This window comes from Pseudorca crassidens, chromosome 1 (genome assembly GCF_039906515.1).
Source record: "Pseudorca crassidens isolate mPseCra1 chromosome 1, mPseCra1.hap1, whole genome shotgun sequence".
Classification (NCBI taxonomy): Eukaryota; Metazoa; Chordata; class Mammalia; order Artiodactyla; family Delphinidae; genus Pseudorca; species Pseudorca crassidens.
In genome coordinates, this window is record NC_090296.1 from 13,490,857 (window position 1) to 13,509,853 (window position 18,997).

Consider the following 18,997-nt stretch of genomic DNA (forward strand, 5'->3'; position numbering starts at 1 on the left):
GTGGTGTCTATTGGCAGGAAAGAATCTTTGGAGGGAGCTAATGTCCCTTCCGCTGGGATCCTGTGCTGCTTTATTCCCCCCGTGGTAGATCTCACCGGGACATCCTGTCGTGTGTCCGTTTTCACGTCTCTCTCTGGTCTCTGAGGCCTGAGTGGGCAAGGTTCTAAGTCCTAGTCTCGGACACTCGGTGTGACTTTGAAAGACTGAAATGTCCTCCTGGACACCTTCCAGAGAGCCAGGGCTTAGTTCATCCCTGATAGTTAACACACTGGGTTGGTTAAACAGGGTGATAGATTTCCTCCCCTCCACCTTTGTGTGCGTTCACCTGGACCCGTGGCTCATGGATGAAAGCTTGCAGGCCCCAGGGACAGATGTGCTTGCTGACTGGAACTTCCCTGGTTCCCGTGGAGACCTTGTTAGCCTCCTGGGCTCGGTGTGGAGTCAAGGAATGCAGGAAGGATCCCACACGTTAGAGCCTTTTGCAGAAGGAACTGAAGCTTCCCTCTGTCGGTCCCTCCCCGCCCTGCTCTCCCTGGAGTCTGGCTGTCCTTGCTCCTGTCCACGTGAGCTCAGTTGGCTGGAGAGCAGAGGAGAAGTATACCAAGTGACCCGTCGAGGACATTTCTCATAGAGGAGCCCTGGCCCTGAGCAGCAGCTTCTGGGGCCACCGGGTCGAGGGCAGCTGAGCATTTAATCACTTTGTTCTTGGAGGCGGTCCTCCTGGGCCCCACTTCCCTTTTCGCTACGGGAGCCAAAGGAAGGGGGTTCCTTGACCTCCTGTTCATCTTCGGTGCCGCTGACCCGTGAGCACCCCCAGCCTTACACATTGGCTCTGCAGAGCGCACCCAGGCCCACCTGGTGGCCCCTCACCCTTCCCCACTTGGTGCGTTAATAACAGGCAGCCCTTGGTTCGCGCCACCCCCAGCTCTGCCTTAGGGCCATTCGTTTACTGGCTTTATTTCATGGTTCCCCCAGGTAGAGGACTCAGATGCAGCCCTGGGCTCCAGGGACAGTTGGGACTCCTGTGTTTCTGCAGTAACATCAGGAAAGTAAGGGTCTGCTTTGCTGAGCAGAACTGTGCTGCTTGTCCTGACTTATTTGAGGGGCTGATGTTAGAAGAGAGATGCCCGGAGAGGTTGGTGGTTCAGGCTTAGTTCTACTATTCCATCTGCTCTAGAGACAACATCGTAAGATGAGGAGAGGAAGGCAGTGGAGCAGGAAAGAAGGATGCTCCCTGCTTGAGCCTTTGGTGAGCCTACCGTGTGCTGGGCATTGGACATGCATTTAAAGACGGAAAGGAAAATGTGTTTCCGGGGTGTGACCGTGCCATCCCGTTTATAGATGAGAGAACGGCAGCTCACGGAGTTGAAGTGACAAGCCCTCGGTCACTTAGCCCATGAGCAGAGGGGCCGATTGGGAATTTGCTCCATCCAACGCACGAGCCTGAGCTCCGGTCCGTTATCACACACGGACAGGCGTTAGGTTGAGCTGTAGGCAATTGCCAGTGTTCAACCATTTGACCTACAAAAATGACGGTGGCATATGATTCAATCTAATACTAACCACGTCCTCCTCCCCCACCCAGGCAGCATGTCAGCCCATCACCCCATCATACTGCGTAGTGTGCCACCTTCCCGTTGTCAGTGCCCCCCCCCCACCTGCTGCCATTTGGAAGCCTGCCCTCTGGGCGCCCCTTCTCCGGCAGGCACCTCCACTCGCCGGAACCCTGGCTCCAGCCCTCCCCCTAGCTGAGTCTCTGTTCTAGCCCCTTTGAACCACATGGGGCCAAGAGACTGTCCACATGCAAGGAACCCAGGTCGCACCTCGGGTCTGGCGCTGGACAGAAACACCTGCAGAGATGTGGACGCTGATTTTTTTAATAGCTTTATTAATGTATAATTTGCATACCATGAAATTCACCTATTTTAAGTATACAATTTAGTGATTCTTTTCATAAATGGACAGAGTTGTGCAACCTTCCCCAACAATCCGATTTTAGAACACTGTGGGGAAGCTGCTTTTAAGCTGACAGGTGAATTGCCTGCCCTCTGGTCCCCAGCACCATATAGAATCAGTGCACGTCAATTGAAGAGGTTCTGGCCCCAGTTCTGATGGAGAAGTTGGATTGATGAGATGGGGAGCCCTGGGAAAGTTAAGGACGAGAATCCCAACGGCTGCAGCAAGCTCAGAAGGCCCCTGGCGGGCAGGGCCTGACTGACAGCAGCTTCTGCGGGCTCTGCTGAGAGGGGAGGGGCTGCCTCCCCTGAAGTCAGGGCTGGAGGGATGAGACCTGGGCGCACGCATGGGTAGGTTTTGACAGGAGTGTCGGGGGGCTCCGAGAGCAGAGGAGGTTGGCAGGAGAGGTGCACCATCGAGAAGACGCAAACATGAGTGCCAGAGACATATTTGTGGAATAGTGTTTTCTGTTTTAAATTGTAAAAATAGATGCGTGAAGCATTTGGGGTTTCTTTTAAAATAGAGAACAACGTTGGTTTCTTTCTCGCGGGGCGGCTTTTTTTACGAATCCTGCCACATGGCTCAGGAGCATGTCTGTGCTCTTTTTGGCAGATGTTGACACTGTACTGCTATTTATAACATTTCAGTTTTTGGTTATTTTTTGTTTTTGGTAAATGCACGTCAGTGGAGCCAGGGCAGGGGCAGGACAGATCCCAGCAGAACATCTAGTCCAAACACACACACACACACACACACACACGCGCGCACGCACGCACACACACACACACACACTCTCTCTCTCTCTCTCTCTCTCTCTCCCTCCTCTCTCTCCTCTCTCCTCTCTCTCTCTCTCTCTCCTCTCTCTCCTCTCTCTCTCTCTCCTCTCTCTCTCTCTCTCTCTCTCTCCTCTCTCTCTCTCTCTCTCCTCTCTCTCTCTCTCTCCTCTCTCTCTCCTCTCTCTCTCCTCTCTCTCTCTCTCTCTCTCCTCTCTCTCTCTCTCTCTCTCCTCTCTCTCTCTCTCTCTCTCTCTCTCTCTCTCTCTCTCCTCTCTCTCTCTCTCTCTCTCTCTCTCTCTCTCTCTCTCCTCTCTCTCCTCTCTCCTCTCTCTCTCTCTCTCTCCTCTCTCTCTCTCTCTCTCTCTCTCCTCTCTCTCTCTCCTCTCTCTCTCTCCTCTCTCTCTCTCTCTCTCTCTCTCCTCTCTCTCTCTCTCTCCTCTCTCTCCCTCTCTCTCTCCTCTCTCTCTCTCTCTCTCTCTCTCCTCTCTCTCTCTCCTCTCTCTCTCTCTCTCTCTCTCTCCCCTCTCTCTCTCTCTCTCTCTCTCTCTCTCTCTCACTAAACGGTCCCAAGACACCAAGCATTTATCCCCCTTCCTCTGACCTAAAAAGGAAGCTGTCATGACTAACACTATTAGAAGATTTTTCTGTATGTCTGTCCTTCTGCACCCATCAGACAAAAAGATGTTCTCTTTTTTCCTACCCTGGATGGGATTCAAGGACGGTTTAGTGAATGTGAGAAAACACTTCACGTACTTTAAAACTCCATCCTCAGCGTCTGCCCTCCTGGCCCCCAATCCCCCCGATTCTCTTATTTCCTGTTTGTACCTCGAATGACCTCTGGATTTCCTCTCTGATTGTGCGTGATTTTATAATCATCTCCCTGGATACCCGTCTGCGGGGAAGCATCTGTCCAGCGCCTCGTTACTGTAGATGCTGCTTCTTGGAGCCTGGCTTGGGGTCCTGCGGGACCCTGCTCTAACCCTCCCTCGCGTACAGTGGCGTGTAGCAGAAAAGCCTTCCCCGGTGGCTGGGCCGTGTGTGGACCCCCAGGACTGGATGTTGTAGGGTGTCCTTTGTCTCGTTTCCAGTTGGCCGAAACGTATCCTTCTCTCCTACCTCACCCCCATTCCTCAGGCAGTGCCCTGGCTTTAATTTCCAAACAGCTGAGCTCTTCTCTCCTCCTGCCCCGCTGCCCACCGGTTCCAGCCACCACCATCCTCCTGGCTAGCACCAGAGTGGCCTTCTGTCTGCCTGCCTCTCTACCTTTGCCCCGTGCTGTCTGTTGCCGTCTGTTCTCAACACAGCAGCTGGTCCTCGTAGAAAGTTAGATTATGTCACTTTTCTCCCTGTGCTGTGCACTGGCTGTTCCCTCTGCCTGGAATGCTTTTCCCAGATACTCACAGGAACAGATCCTTCCAGTCTTTGCTTGCAATATCACCTGCTCGGTGCAGCCCATCCTGATGACCTCCCTGTTTGCAGCTGCGTCCCTCCCTCGTCCTCAGGACTCCCAGTGCTTTTATCCTGCTCTGCCTTCCCTTTCTTCGGCAGGAATCTTGGGGGTTTTTGTTGTTGTTGCCAATGTCTTCTAAGTGTCTGGAGCAGTGCCTGGCACGTAGTAGGTGCCGAGTAAATAGAGCATAAGCGCTGGAGACCCACTTTGTCGTTTCCCTCTCCTGTCCCCACTTCCCTCTTCCATCAAGCTAGTGATCCTTACAGATGTTAACCACATGCTGTCACAGGTACAGCGGTCAAGTGTCAGTGGTCAGGGTCAAGTGAGAGTCGACCTCTGCCCAACACCATGTGTGTGGCTGCCCTAGGCCGGTAATGATGCACTGCAAACGGCCTGCACCCCCATCTTGCCAGCTGTGCATCCATGAAACATATTTACGTGGCTTATCGAAGAGCGTATTCTACATGAGAACCAAGAGATCCCAGTGTCCGCGGCATCTGTAAAATGAGGGAAGGCCTGGGCCAGAACTTCAGGCTCTGGTTTCTCAGCAGCCGGGCCTGTCACTGTGCCACACACACGAAACAGACTAGATTTGTCTGACAGGAAGCCAGGGTGTTAGCAAATTAATTTCTGCAGTGAATCATAGAGCAGTCATGCTGGAAGAGAGCACTGTTTTTTCTTCCAAGGTTTGTATCTAAGTGCAGTTGTGGTTTTCAGACTTGTGAATTGCTGACCACTCCTAAGCTGTTTAGAAAGGAAAGGGTGGAGCCATGTAGGTGTAGAAACCCAGCCCAGAGAGGGGAGGGAACTCATTCAGAGGCACACAGCATGGTGGTGTAAAAGATGTATTTATTACCATAAGTTACGCAGATGGTTGTATATGTGGACAGTCAGCCACTGGTTCCAAGCCGGAGGACCAGCCACTGTCATTATTCTGCCTGGTGTCTCTTGAGTTCTAAATGCCAGGCAAGATTCCTGGGTCCAAGGAGGGGCTGATCCCGTATTCGCAGCCTACAGGGTCCTGTCTGTGAATACAGCTGGAACCTTTGAGGATAGCCTCCCATTCATTGCTGTTTGGTGATCTGGTCCTCGTCCTCAGTTTTTTCTCTCGTGATGGTTACAGAAGGGGCTTGCAGGGACAGAGAAAGCACCTTGAGGAGTCTGAGATTCTGTGCTCCCAGATTCTGTAAATGTCGTTCCTTCACAGCTCTTGCAGACCTCTGTTCTCCGGCTGCTCTGACCAAAGAAACCAGAAGGCCAGTTTCTGACCCTCCCAAATAGAAGACGGGAACGCGCTTGCATCGCTCCTCCTCACAGAGGAGCTCAGCCCGAGCCCCCCTCCAGCTTTCTCTGTCAGATGCCCACCATGGGTGCAGTGGCCATGGAGACGAATAGGCTGTCTCTGTTCAAGGAGCCCCCAGTCTGCGTTGGGGCAGGAGGGGAGGAAAGTGTCCATGACTAGCCTGTTCCAGGGCGAGAAGCAGTGCGAACATGCTTCCCACAGAGTGCAAGGCGGGCAATCAGTTCTGCCTGGGCAGGTCAGGAAGACTTCCTGGAGGAGGCGGTATGCGGCAGGGCCTCAAAGAACCCTCGACAGCAGCAGAGGGAGGTGTCCAGGTGTGACAAGTTCAGAGGAGTGGAAGTGTGCTGGCAGTCCCATGAGGAGCAGCAAGCTCAGGGCACAGGGAGGAAGTCTCTGTCACAGCTGAAGTTTAGGTTTCAAAGGCCAGAGGGAAACGGAACTCCTGAAACTCCTTGGAATTTAATATTTAACCCTCTAGGATTTACTTGCTCTTCTATCAAGGGCGTCCTTGAAGTGCTTCTCGGAACCCACGGAAACCTTCCCTCACTGCACGGCTCTGCCTTTTGATGACGAGCTGCAACCCCTGAGGGCCAGTGCCCCCGGGGGCTGGCTCACCTCCAACCCCGGCACCGGAGAGAGGGCTCCAAGTCTGGTTTATTACAAACGGTCTTCCTGCCGCTGAGATTGTTCTTTTAGAAAGCGGGCGGGCTGCCTTCCCTCCCCTGCCACCTTCCTGCGGCTCTGCCCGCCCCAGTGCCCTGCTTGCCAAGTGACATGGTGGGTTGAGGGTCTGCCGTTAGGTGTTAATGAGTGATTCTTGAGTTCTCTTTCCCAACCCTAAGCTATTTTTTCATTTCTCCTGAATTCTGGTCTTGTTTATATATATGTATAAAACTTTTGTGTTTGCAGAAACCTTAGGTCCTTTAAATGAGGAGGGAAGAAGTAAGTAAATAAAGAAAAGCTAATCTCGCCAGGCATCCGATCCTCTCCGTGCTTCCTGTCTTCTCCTGGAGGGAGCACGTTCAGAAAAGCACCCACACGCGATTTCATGTGGCACAGCTTGCGGCCTGCTCCCTTGCTTCTGTGCTGCCTGCTGGATTGAGAAATGAATTCTCCGGTCCCTGTAGAGTGCAGGGGGTTGCCGGGCCCTTGAGCTGAATGCCAGCACTTGGCTCTTCTAGGAACGTGAAAAGCTTGGTTAGCAGCAAGCACAGCGATCGTTAGAGCACGGCCAGATGCCAGCCTTCGGAGCAGGCGCGGGACCTGCCTGGAGACCAGACTTTGTTTGGTCACCTCCTAGTGATGGGCTGTACACAGAGAGGGGGCTCCCCAGCTGCATGACCGTGCATGGCGTCCAGCGGGACTGCTGTCTGTGGCCGTGGCTGGCCGAGGAGGAGGGATGAGCTGTTATTTGTCAAAGGTCTCTGTGTTCACCGATACTATTGGGGCTTTGCATTTTCTGCCTGGTGCGTGGGAGGGACCCTTTCTCGGATCACCTCCTGCCTCTGCCACCGTCTCACCTCCAGCCAGTGCAGACTCTGGGCCGCAAGCTGCATTCTGGGGGTTGCTGCTCCTTTTCTGATCTTCAGTCGTTTGGTGCTAGGGAATGCGTTAGTTCTCAGCTTCTGTGGCCTAGGCAGGCTGGACTAAGGAGGCATTTTTGACGATGGCGCTGTCTGAGGGGCTTGACGTGGCTGTTGAAGTTGCTCTCTGGGAGTGGCTGCCTTGTGGCATCTGGGCAGAGGTTCTCGTTACCCACACAGGGTGGTGTGAGGGATCCCTGCGGGTGGGGGCAGACTGTGGGGGCGGGGATGAAGGAGAGACGGTGGGATAACGGGGCCCTGGGTCAGCGTACGCTCTGGAGCCCCCCACATCATTTCAAACGGACGTGTGACTTCGAGCCTGCGAAGTCCACATGTGATAACCGTTTGCTGAATGACTAATAAATGGGGGAGTGCCTGGTGGGGGTCACACGGGTAACCGTGTAAGAAATCTAAGTGAGGGTTTCCTAGGAGTCGCTCTCCAGGCTGTGAGGCGGTATGTAGAGGTGCTTGCCTCCCATCCCATGACCTGCGACAGGTATTACGGAGGGTCCCTAAGTGCCCACCCGCCAGGAATTACCGTATACACTGTTCCTCATGGAACCCAAGGTAACCGTGTTAAAATAATGACAGCTTTTCTCAGTGTAAGCAGAGCCCCCAGGAGGGCCCATAGAACTGTGCCCTTGTGGGTGAGTCTTGAGATGTCATTATGCATTGAGGAGAAACAGGGTCACGTTCAGTGCAGTGCTATTTTCAAATCAATGAGAGCCCCATAATCAGTCATCCGTATGAAATGACTGGTTTTTAGCTAAGAAACCAGGGAAAGCACAGTGAGTGGTTGACTCCAGCACATAAGTCAGAGGAGAGCAGAATGTAGAATTATTAAGAAAAAAACATACGCACACACACACACACACGCACGCACGCACGCACGCACATCTCCATCCCAACAAGATTGGAAACTGAAAATGTCTTTTCTCCCTGGGACATGATGCTAACAGTTACCATCAGTCACTCAATCAGCAGACACTGACTAAAGACCTGCACTGTGGCATTGGGATCAGAAGCTAAACCAGAGAGAGCCCTGCTCTGGAAGGAAATGTAAATAAGCAATGGCAGTTTCAGGGAGGGGGATGGTAGCGAGTTAGGCGAGAGCAGGTGGTGACCAAATCTCAGGTCTGTGGCTCAGCTTGTCTGAGCCTCCTCTCGTTTGTAACATGGAGCTAATACTGGCCTTTGGGGATTGCTTTGGGGATTAAGTCAAATGATAGCATGTTATATGAAAGTGCTGTAATGGTCTGTAGAGGTGAAGGGCACTTGTGGAGGGCAGGATTAACTCCAGTGGGTCAGTCCTTCCAGGCTGAGAGGGTTAAACCCTCACCCTGGCTGGCGACTCACGGACCGAGGGCCTCTGGGGTTGTGGTCCTCCTGGAAAGGGCTGTTTGCCTTCCTTTGTCTAAATCCCCACCTTGACACCCCAGTGATCGCTTATACACAAGATTGATTTTCTGTATCCAGAGAATGTATGAACATTCAAATGACTGCGTCTTAGAGAATCAAAGAGTAGAGCCAAAAGGACCCCACTGATTGTGTACCAGGCATGGAAGCTGGGTTTTGTTTCATGTGCCAGCTTTCATCGCGTGTCAGGCAGTGGCTACATCAGGCAGTGCTGTGTTCAGAAGGATTCTGAGGCCTCCTTCCAGGCTCGGTAAGAAAGTGTTATGATTGACTAGTTATGTCTGCCACAGACTCAAGATCAGAAAGTCAGGAAATTTTCCAATCCTTATCTGATTCAGTCTCCACATTTTAGAGGCTGGTGTACTTTAATTGCCCCACTATATTTCTATCCCCAGGTCCACCTTTATCACACGTGCGGTATCAGTTTCCCTTCTGTTTTGGAAGCTGATTGCTACAAACATCTGTAGCTTTATGTATAATTTAGGTCAGCCTATATGCGTTCCATTTATGCTAAGAAAGGCTGGAGTGAGTTTCTCTGTGTCAGGACTCCAGGAAGCAGGTAGTAAAGTAAGTAAGTAAGATTTTTCTTAGACTCGACCGTTAGCTCAGGCTGTCATGGATTCCCCCTGGGGTTGTGGGTAGGTGTAAAGGGTGTCTGATGTGTTCGGCCCTCCCCCCTCCATTGGTTGCTTGTGACTCACTAGGTACAGAAATCCCCGTTGCTTCCTACCCCGCCTCCCATTTCTCATGAAAACCCACCTTAATAAGCTGAAGCACAAAGCGTTTATAATTTGACAAGCACTATATTCTCTTGTGTCTAGGCCTTTGCATATGCTATTCCCTGTGCCTGAAGAGGCCCCAGATCTCTCCTCATCCTGGGGTCTCAGCTCAGAAGTCATTTCCTTTAGGAAGCCTTGACTGATCCTTACTGCAAACTAGTCCTTCCTCTGGGTTCCTCTAGAAGTTGCTGGTTTTCTTGGTCTGAGCTCAGAGGACTGTGTTGATTATGGGTATATTCTCAGAAAGTACCCAGCACCTAGTAGGTGCTTGGGAGGGAGCTGTCTGTAGGGTTGTTTCTTCTTTGCCTGTGTAACTGTGTCACTGAGCCATCCTTGCCAGCAAGGACCCAGTAGAGAGTCTTATGATGTGTTTTCGAACTATTCAGAACCCACAATCTGGTAGATTTTAAAAATAGTAGAAATCCTGAGAGAAATTGGGCATCAGCTTTCCATGAGCAATGAGGGAACTTCTGCTTCTCTCTCTCTCTCTCTCTCTCTCTCTCTCTCCTTTTTTAAGTTTCCTAGGAATTTGTGTAGGGATAAAAAGCACAGGATACATTTGTTATAGCAGATGTTTTTATTCACTTAGCTTGGTGAGAATGAGCACAGCGCTGCTTCACGTGAATGAAGGCAGAGGTGAATTTCCTAGTGCCCTGTTCACCACCAAAACGCTTACTTTAAATAATTATTCCCTGAACATTTTTCTAAAATGAATTCTCTACTTTTAAAATCCTTTTTCCCCTTCTGTTACAAAACCTAGCAAACTGGAATTCCGTACTTTTCCAGCAGTGCTCTGGACCAGATTTCGTTTTTTCTTGCTCTCTGATGGGTGTAAATGAATGAATGAAGGGATGAAGGAATGACTCACGCTTGTCATTGTGTCTAGCCACAGGATGCTGAGGGAGCAGAGCCCTTCATTCTTTCACTGAACAGCTTCAGACTGTAGTTTTAAGCCCTTGTGCATGTGTGCAGGGTTTCTCGTCTCTTCCTTGCTATCCCATAACCGGCTTATGCCCTCGCTGCTCACAGTGGGCCTTCCTTGTGCTCCTTTCCACTTTTAATTTGCTGTTTTCATCTGCTGTAGGCTGGGAGAGTGGGTCATCAGAGTTGCTCAAGTTATCCAAAGTATGATATAATTAGGTCCTGTGGGGCCTTTGCTGGGAAGAGCACGTAAAGATTCTTCGTGAACTCTGACCTCTGTTTGAGCTGATCCAAGGCCTTTAAAATGCTTTCTTCTTGTGTGTCAGCTCTGCTGGCTACAGCACCAGGTACATGGCCTATGAAAGGTGAATCACTGCAGACGAGGAGCCTGGTGACAGCTGGGAGGGGTCTGTACTTGTTATATCCACCAAAGGGCTTACGAGGGTCCCTTGCCAGTCATCTGGGGACGGACCGTGAAGGGACAGAGGTGAGGACAGCCACCTGGGCTGGCATGAGCACTGTGGCCAGGGGAAGATTTTGGTGAGACTGATTGGAGTTTTTAATACGCTGGTGGGTATGTCCTTTTCTTTTTGTCAGAACTAAAACCATGACTGATCACCACCTCAGCCTTAATAGAGAAGTGAGTCATGGTGGTGTTACACGTATTTATGTCTATGGATTAGAGCCTCTTGGGCAAATAAAAGGCCTCAGGTGGGAAAAAAAAATCCATTAAAGTCTTTGAGAATTTTTCCGTTTCAAACATTGATCAAGTTCTATGCTTATTAGCACAGAGAAGGTTTGATCATCATGGGTTGATCTGCAACACCAGACCCGATTGACTCTTAAGAGTGTGGAATCTGAATGCTCTGCAGGGACCCTTCAGCCACCCAGCCCGTCCCACCCACCTTCAGACTAGGCGGTGGGAAGGGCGATGCCAAGCCCCCAGTTCTGAGACTCGACCATAATAATGTCGTCTCAGGAAAAGCTGTTTTTAGCTATTTCTCAGGTGAGAGATATTAGGATGAACTCACATGTTACTCCATACACGCCTGACACCCAAGGACCCGAAGTGACCCACAGCACTGGTTCTGGGACGTGAGTTTGGTTTTCTGCATCCCGGGTGTCATGGATGAGCCTTGGACCATTTTAGCACAATGTGAGCGGGTGTTGGTAAGCCTTTCAGGAAAACAGTGCTTTTCCTGGCATGTCCCTTCTCCCCCAGAGAGAACAGGATATTATGAAAAGGGCAGAAAACCGTAGAGCTTCTCACCTGAAGGGCACCCTGCACGTCGCCCAGGCCAGCTGCCTCCCTTTCACAGATGTGGAAACTGAGACTGGGAAACAGAGTACGGCTTGTTCCCGTCACAGGCCTCCTGGTGACCAGCTCAGGTCTGGAGCTCCTGTATCCTGACTCTGTTTATTTAAGTGACTGAAACTGATAAACAGATGAAGACGCATTTGGCCTCAAGCATAATGGAAAAGACACAGTGTAAAATGATGAAATACGATTTTTTGGCCTGAGTGGCAAAGCTGAGAAGGAGTAGTAAAGCCGTGTTGGTCTGGGCACGGGGAAGTGGGACTTACGGTATATTGGTTGTGAGAGAGAAAAATGGCAGAGCCTTTCTGCAGGGCAGTTTGGAAGTAGGAAAAGCTTGAAAGATGAGTTTATCCTGAAGGCAGGAGTCAGCATATCCATAAAGAATTAGCTGTAAGATGTTCTTTGTAGCATCGTTTAGATTAAAATATTGAAAAATCGGATCTCTGGAAAGGGAGTGGTTGAATTCGTTTGTGGCCTTTGTACAAAGTAAGTATGAGACGATCAAACATGATGTGTGTGTCGTGTCTGGGACTTGCTTCGGGGGTTGCTCCAGCCAGACATTGAGGAACAAAGGCGGCGGTGAGGAGGAGGTGGGATAAACGTGCAAAATGCTGGTAACGTGCAGCGGGTGCTGAGCGTGGAGGTTTGCGTTATTCTTCTCCTTCATCTGTTTGAGATCTTGCAGGATGGAAAGGCAAGTTTGTGTCCATTCTTATTTCAGACTCGATTGAGTATTTTCCTGTGGGGACTGTTCTCATCCGTTGTACTTTGCTTACCACACACACTAAAAAGCGATGCTCACGTTCATTAATTATCGTGGAAAGATTTTATGATATATGTGAACGGAAAAGGGCCACAAATAGTTATGAACAGCATTCTCATTTGGTTTAAGAAAAAAACAAACCCATATGGAGAAAACAGATGGAGTGTGTACACCTTAAGTGCATATCGCTGGGTAGAGAGGGTTTTTTTAGCTTATTTGATTTTTTTTTCCCCCTGCAGCAGATATGTATATATCACTAGTGAAAGTTTACAAACAGTTGAGCGTAATTAACTATGTTGCTCTTTTGATTTAGGGAAGAGTATGGAGGAGATTAAGAAGGTGCTGCTGTTGGTGCTGGGCTGTGCTGTTCAGGTAGGGATTGGGCAGGGGGCAGAGACGAGGGCTCTTAGGTTTGGGTTTGTGGGGATAAAACACCCCCTTCGGTGAGGTAGGAGTGCAGCTGCTTTCAGCCCAATAGGATGGAAGGTCGCAGGGTTCCTGCGAGAGACGTGACACCGACTTAGGCGGCAACCATTTCTAGCACCTTGGGCAAGAGGCCAGGTGGGGATCCCTGGGGCCGGGTGCCATTAGCAAATTGTCCCCAGTGTAGGAACATCTAGAGCAAGGATCAGCACACAACCTGTGGGCCAAATTTGACCTGCCACCTATTTTTGTAAATAAAGTTTTAGGGGGACATAGCCATGCTCCTTCCTTTACATATTACCTGTGGCTGCTTTCACACTACACCAGCAGAGCTGAGACCCGTGGCCTGTCCAGTCGAAGATATTTTTTGTTTTACCATCTGGCCCTTTACAGATGAAGTTTACCAAGTGCTGCCCTAAACCAGCTGTTCTTGATCTTTACTTGTTTAAGAATCCCCTGGAAAGCTTGTCTGTGTCCCACCCCCACCCCGGTGTTTTTAAAGACAACCCCCCCCCACAGGTGATTGTGATATAGGTAGTCTGAGCCGCTTCTAGAGAAACCTCAGGTGTGAGGGGCTGGCTGGTAGGAGGGCAGAGCACTCTTGAATATAGGAGAAAAAGCCAGGGTTGGGGTAGGTGTCTCCTTTTGAAACGATTTCTGTGGCTCTGGCGGCCCCAGGTTGCCCTTGTAAAACACTTTCATTAACACTTGTAACCCTCCACAGTGTGAGAGGAAAGAGGAATTTATCGAAAGAATCAAACAGCTGGACATTGAGACACAGGCCGGGATCGTGGCCCATATACAGGAGGTAGGTGGGGAGCTTTGTGGGGCTTAGCCGTGGACCATCGCTCCCATGGCATCCAGCAGGCAGGCCTTCTCCACCAGTGAAAAGTCTAAAGAGCACATCACCCATTAATGATTCTGCTAATTTTAGGTTTCAGACACTACAGGCAAATTGATTCGATTTGGAAAGGTGGCTGTTAGCAAGCTAAAATAAAGTGGCGGCTAAAATGAAAAAAACTTTTTCAGAGACTTCAATCAAGTCTTCTTTTGCCTCTTCTTCTTGCCTAATATGGACTCAGACTATTTTTAAGAGCTGTCAAGTGGTTTAGGCTCAGAATTTGATTTACAGTCCCTGAAAATGTATTCTGGCAAATGTCACCCTGCTTCAAATGGTTGATCCTTGGAGAGAGAGATTCACTGCTTCTGTCAGTGACGTGGCAGAGAAACAGCTGCCGCCCCTTGGGAAGTTAAAAACCAGCGAGTCCCAGAAGGGCTGTATCCGGAGACTCGGCCCCCTGGGTGGGGTCAGGAGGGCTCTGCACTAAGGGCAGCCCCTCCGCCCGTTGACTTTGGCAGAGGTGGTATCAACCGAAGGGGTAGTTGCCCTGGAAACCAAGCACTCGCCTGGAAGTTAGTTCCCTGACCTCCACCCCACCCTCCTCCAAAAGAAGCCTTGTACGTTTTAATCATCTTAGGAGCTATGGTTCAGCCTTCCATCTAATGGGACAGATGAGATAAATGCATGAAAAAGACATGAGCAGGAGCACGTAGGAGCAGGTGTGTAACTGGCAGAGGCAGCTGAACACAGAGCTCCCCACGCCGGCTCTGGGGACGGCCTGCTGGGCTCCCGCAGCCGGCTAGGGCACTGTGGGTTGCAGACCCTGAGTCAGGATTTGAAGGAGGAGGTGGATGCAGCGTATGGCAGGTAGAGGGTCCAGCAAAGCCCGTCAGGCTTGTAGGAAATATTCTCAACCATTCGTGTCAGTGACCTGTTAGCCTAAGTACCATTCTGCCTTTTAACTTTCCTCGTGTGTCCGTGTGTTTTGAAGATGTATCTGAGGACTAGGTCCTCGAGACTAGCTAGGTCTGTGCTACTCACTGTCTCCCCTTCCCTGTTCAGCCAGCAGGATATTTTTTTTTAAAAAAGCATGCACCCAAAAAAGAAGCCCGGCGAGATTATCAAGTTCGGTGACTGGCTGTGGGAACAGGACTTCAGAATTAGTTGGGTGCTGCTTTTTTTTTTTTTTTTGCTGTATGCGGACCTCTCGCTGTTGTGGCCTCTCCCGTTGCGGAGCACAAGCTCAGCGGCCATGGCTCACGGGCCCAGCCACTCCGCGGCATGTGGGATCTTCCCGGACCGGGGCAGGAACCCGTGTCCCCTGCGTCGGCAGGCGGACTCTCAACCACTGCGCCACCAGGGAAGCCCAGTTGGGTGCTTCTTAAACATCCAGGTGCCCGGGCCCCACGGGAGATCCATTGAGTCAGAATTGGGAGCAGGACCATAAGCCTTTAATGACAAGCTCCTTGAGTTACTGGTGTGCAGCTGTGCTTGCACCCCTGGACCCCCTTTCCATAGACCTTTCCCAAACACTGGTATGGAGCAGGCCTGGAACCCGTTCTCTCAACCCCAGTTCTGGGCCTTTAGGGTGCCCCGTACAGTGGGGTGAGATTTCTCCTCATTCTTGGAGATTTACTGAATCCCAGCTTTTCTTCGTGAGGGAGGAGAGGTAAGAAAGCAGGTGTCTTTTGAGAAACTGAAGGGCCCTGTCTTTGTTTCTTTGTTTTTAAACTATTCTCTCTCTCCATATACTGCTCTGAAAAACTTAAGAACTTTTTTTGGTGTGCCTCTCTGAGGGGATATCCCTGATTTCTTTTTGTTTTCCCCTGTTGAGGCTTGAGTGTGCTAATACTCACCTTCCCAAACTGGAAGGATGGGGACTCAAAATTTGATCTTCTGCCTCCTCTGGCTGGTCTGGGGGTGTCGGGTTGAGAAGGTCAGGTCGGCAGAGTTGTTGCAGAGGCTGCCCGGTGTAGACGTAGCCATGGGCCTCCGCTCACATCTGATGAAAAGGGAAGATCCAGGAGGTCTTCTGTGGCCTGTGGGGATGAGATACAGGCTTACCTGAAAATTGTTTTAGACGATGAAATATTTCCCCAAAAGTAATGTAAGATCGTTATGCACCCAACATTCCAACATAGGATTTTTAACATTTGCCATATTTGCATTAGATTCTATCTTTTTTTTAACACATAGTCCCTCTTTGCACCCGTGGCATCCCTAGGACTTACCTTCTTTGTGTTGTAAATTGGTGCTTCCGTAAGCATATCTGAGGGCAGTATATTTTTAGGGAAATACTGTATTATAAGGAGAGCCCTCTGGTATTAAACAAATCCGCGTCCTCTTGGAGCCGATGTTGAGACTGACTTAACACCCGGCCTGACCTGTGCTGGTGGAACTTCGCTGAGGGGCGTCTGCACCCGCTTGAGGAGCCCCCCGCTCTCCACGGAAGATCTGTCAATGAGGGTGAATGACGTCAGGGGACCGGGTCAGCTGTGACCACACCCCCTGGCTGCGGGGTCGGGGAGCTCCCGGAAACCCCGGCCGTGCCCTGCCCACCTCTGCAGCGCCTGACCTGTGCCCGCAGGTGACCCACAACCAGGAGAATGTGTTCGACCTGCAGTGGTTGGAGCTCCCGGACGTGGCCCCGGAGGAGCTGGAGGCCCTGTCGAGGAACATGGTCTTCCACCTCAGGCGGCTCATCGACGAGAGGGACGAGTGCACGGAGGTGCGTCTGCGGGTGGGTGGTGGACTGGCAGGTCTGGGAGGGACGCCTGGGCCCTGGCCACGCGGCCACCCTCCTCGTCCTGACTCTTCGTCTCAAGCCTGCTGCCCCCTGGTCCTGTCTCTCTGGTTCCTGTTGGCGGTGGGAGCCGGGCACTTTCCCTGCAGCCAGCGGTCGCCTCCGAGAGCCCCGCGGGAAGGCACTTAGTCGTTCATCGAACGTGGAGCTCAGAGACCCTCCTCGTTCACGTGCTCCTTTTGACATCCCGTTACTCCTGCTGCCTCCTGGTTTCTCAGTCTCGGCCGACGCCTCTCACTTCCTTCTGGTCCGCTGACCGCTGTGCCCCAAGTTCGGGTGCAAGCGCTCCTTCCCTTCCCCCGCCCGCCCCGCTGCAGCTGATCGTGGACCTCACCCAGGAGCGGGACTACCTCCAGGCCCAGCACCCGCCCAGCCCCCTCAAGTCCTCCAGCGCCGAGTCCACCCCGAGCCCCACCAGCAGCCTCTCCAGCGAGGACAAGCAGCACCTGGCCGTGGAGCTGGCGGACACCAAGGCCAGGCTGCGCCGCGTCAGGCAGGAGCTGTGAGTCCTCCGGTCAGCTGGGCTGTTGGTTCTGCTCTTGCACTGTGTGTCACAAACACCCGTTTCTAGCATGTGTGGTGCAGCAGACAGGAGAGCTCTGACTTGGGCCCTATAGAGTTAGCTGGGCTCCGCCCTGAGCGCCATCGGCGACCCTTCCCGGGCCTGTGCCGGGAGGGGTTCTACCAGGTCTCTAGGGCTCAGGCCATCTGGGCTTAGATGACCACCCACTGGTATGGTTTTTGGCTGGAGGGAGGATGTGGCTGGCCCCCGTCTGGTGAGCCGTCCCCATTGCCCGCAGCTGGTGAATATGCCACTTTGCCCATCACCTCGGCAGCTGCCCGCCTCCACCTCGTCACCAGTGGGCCCTGCTGCCTGCCTGGCAGTGAAGCGGTGTCACTGCAGCTGGGGTCTCCTTACCCCTGTTCCCCCAGAGGGAAGCCCGCGGCCCAGTGGACGCAGTTTGAGGGTGGGCATTGAAAAGTTAAAAATGGAAAAGACTTTGAGTCAGGAACGTTTCTGCAAGCCCCACGTGCCGTTCCCCTCCTCATCCCCAGAAGCGCAGTTCCCTTTCCTTTTCCTGCTGGGGGCTTGCAGGGTGGCGGGCAGGCCCCTTCACCACACTCGCTCCGAATTGCCCCCAGGGAGGAGAAGACAGAGCAGCTTGTGGACACCAGGCATGAGGTAGATCAGCTGGTGCTGGAGCTGCAGAAAGTCAAGCAGGAGGTGAGCGGGGAGGCCTGTCTGTGTGTCCGCGTGTGTCGAGGGGACGGGGTGGGGCGGGGCTGGGGCTCCCCGGTAGCTGTGGCCCAGGGGTTCGGGCATGCAGCAGGGGGAGCTTCCAGCAAAGGCTTCTGTTTCCTTCCCGCTCAAAGTAACACTGCCCGAGAGTCGGTTGTCCTGAGAACGGCTGAGGGGGTGACTGTTTCTTAGTGACAACGAGTGGGGACCCCACGCGGTGGCCTGCACGTGGAGCCCCTCGGCCACCGAGATGTCCTGGAAACGCTGCGCTTCAGAGACTTGGCCCCCTCTTCCCTCCCCAGAGGGGTGCCCTAAGCTAGGCTCCCCTGTCTCTGCCTGTCTCCCAGAATATCCAGCTGGCGGCTGACGCCCGGTCTGCTCGTGCCTATCGCGACGAGCTCGATGCCCTGAGGGAGAAGGCGAACCGTGTGGAGAGGCTAGAGATGGAGCTGGTGCGCTGCCGGGAGAAGCTGCACGACGTGGACTTCTACAAGGCCCGCATGGAGGTACGCGCCCAGCCTCTGGGGGGATGCAGGGGAGGGTGTCGGGGCTGAAGGGGGCACAGAGGCCAGGATCCAGGTGGGGTCACTGATGCTTTGCCCACCAATCCTGACTGCCTCGCATCAGCTGCAGGTTCCTGGACTCTCCTTTCTGAGAAATGAGGTGTTTTGCCCCCGTTGCCAGTCTTGGGGTTTGGAGATGGGTTTAACGAGCGGGGTGAGATCAGGATGTCAGGACATACTGAGTGGCCTGTTTGACGGTAAGAAATAACCCCCAAGTCTCTTCTCGCCACCTAGGTGGCTTTTGAAGGGGTTGAACACAGGTCGCGGGGACCCTGGTGTTGCCCTCTCCCTGCTCAAGGCCTCCTGCCGAGCTGCTGGCAGGCGTGCGTGGGGACGGCTGTTTGGCCCTGACATGCTCCCCCCCAGCTCCTGCCCCGATGTAGACGGGCCCTGGGGCCCCTGGGCTGGGCGGAGGTGGGATGGGGAAGGCTGTGCTCCAGGGCCCGTGAGTTCCTCAGACCTACTTAAGGAGTGTCTGTTCCCTGAGGAATGTTAGTGGCACATTGGAGTCAGTGCATCGTCCTTGCAAACCACCTGCAGACGTGCCATCCGCCCTGCTTAGCCAGAGGCTTCGTGTGGACCTCGAGCCCTGAGGGCAGGGCCTGGGTCCTACCCGACTACCCGGGGAAGAAGCATGAGTTTTTGTCTCTTCTGGAACAAGACAGTGTTAGATGTGACGGGCAGTAGGGCAGAGAGAGGAGCACGGCCGTGCTCTCGAGCTCGTTCACGGCTGTGGACAGCCGCCATGCAGGGGCGCTCCTCTGCATACAGGGGGGGTGACAGGCAGCGCAGGTGCCCTCCCCCGGAGCCTGTCCAGTCTCACCGCTGAGAAACAGCTGCCTGTCACAGAAGGAAGAGTGCA

At 52.6% G+C, this 18,997-nt stretch overlaps 1 protein-coding gene across 9 annotated transcripts in view; it reads left to right on the top strand.

Moving 5' to 3' along the window:
• Positions 1 to 18,997, top strand: part of CCDC88C (coiled-coil domain containing 88C) — a 129,383-nt gene that overhangs the window by 53,334 nt on the left and 57,052 nt on the right. For 8 of the 9 annotated variants that reach the window (XR_010941052.1, XR_010941063.1, XM_067727589.1 and 5 more), the window contains exons 5-10: positions 12,579 to 12,637; positions 13,413 to 13,496; positions 16,117 to 16,257; positions 16,650 to 16,834; positions 17,389 to 17,557; positions 17,920 to 18,078. Coding sequence is in view for 7 of the 9 variants with exons in the window: in XM_067727589.1 (XP_067583690.1) it covers positions 12,579 to 12,637; positions 13,413 to 13,496; positions 16,117 to 16,257; positions 16,650 to 16,834; positions 17,389 to 17,557; positions 17,920 to 18,078 (797 nt within the window). In the remaining 2 variants the exon portion in view is untranslated. The remainder of the gene's footprint in view (positions 1 to 12,578; positions 12,638 to 13,412; positions 13,497 to 16,116; positions 16,258 to 16,649; positions 16,835 to 17,388; positions 17,558 to 17,919; positions 18,079 to 18,997) is intronic. The other variant, XM_067727582.1, reaches the window with a different exon arrangement.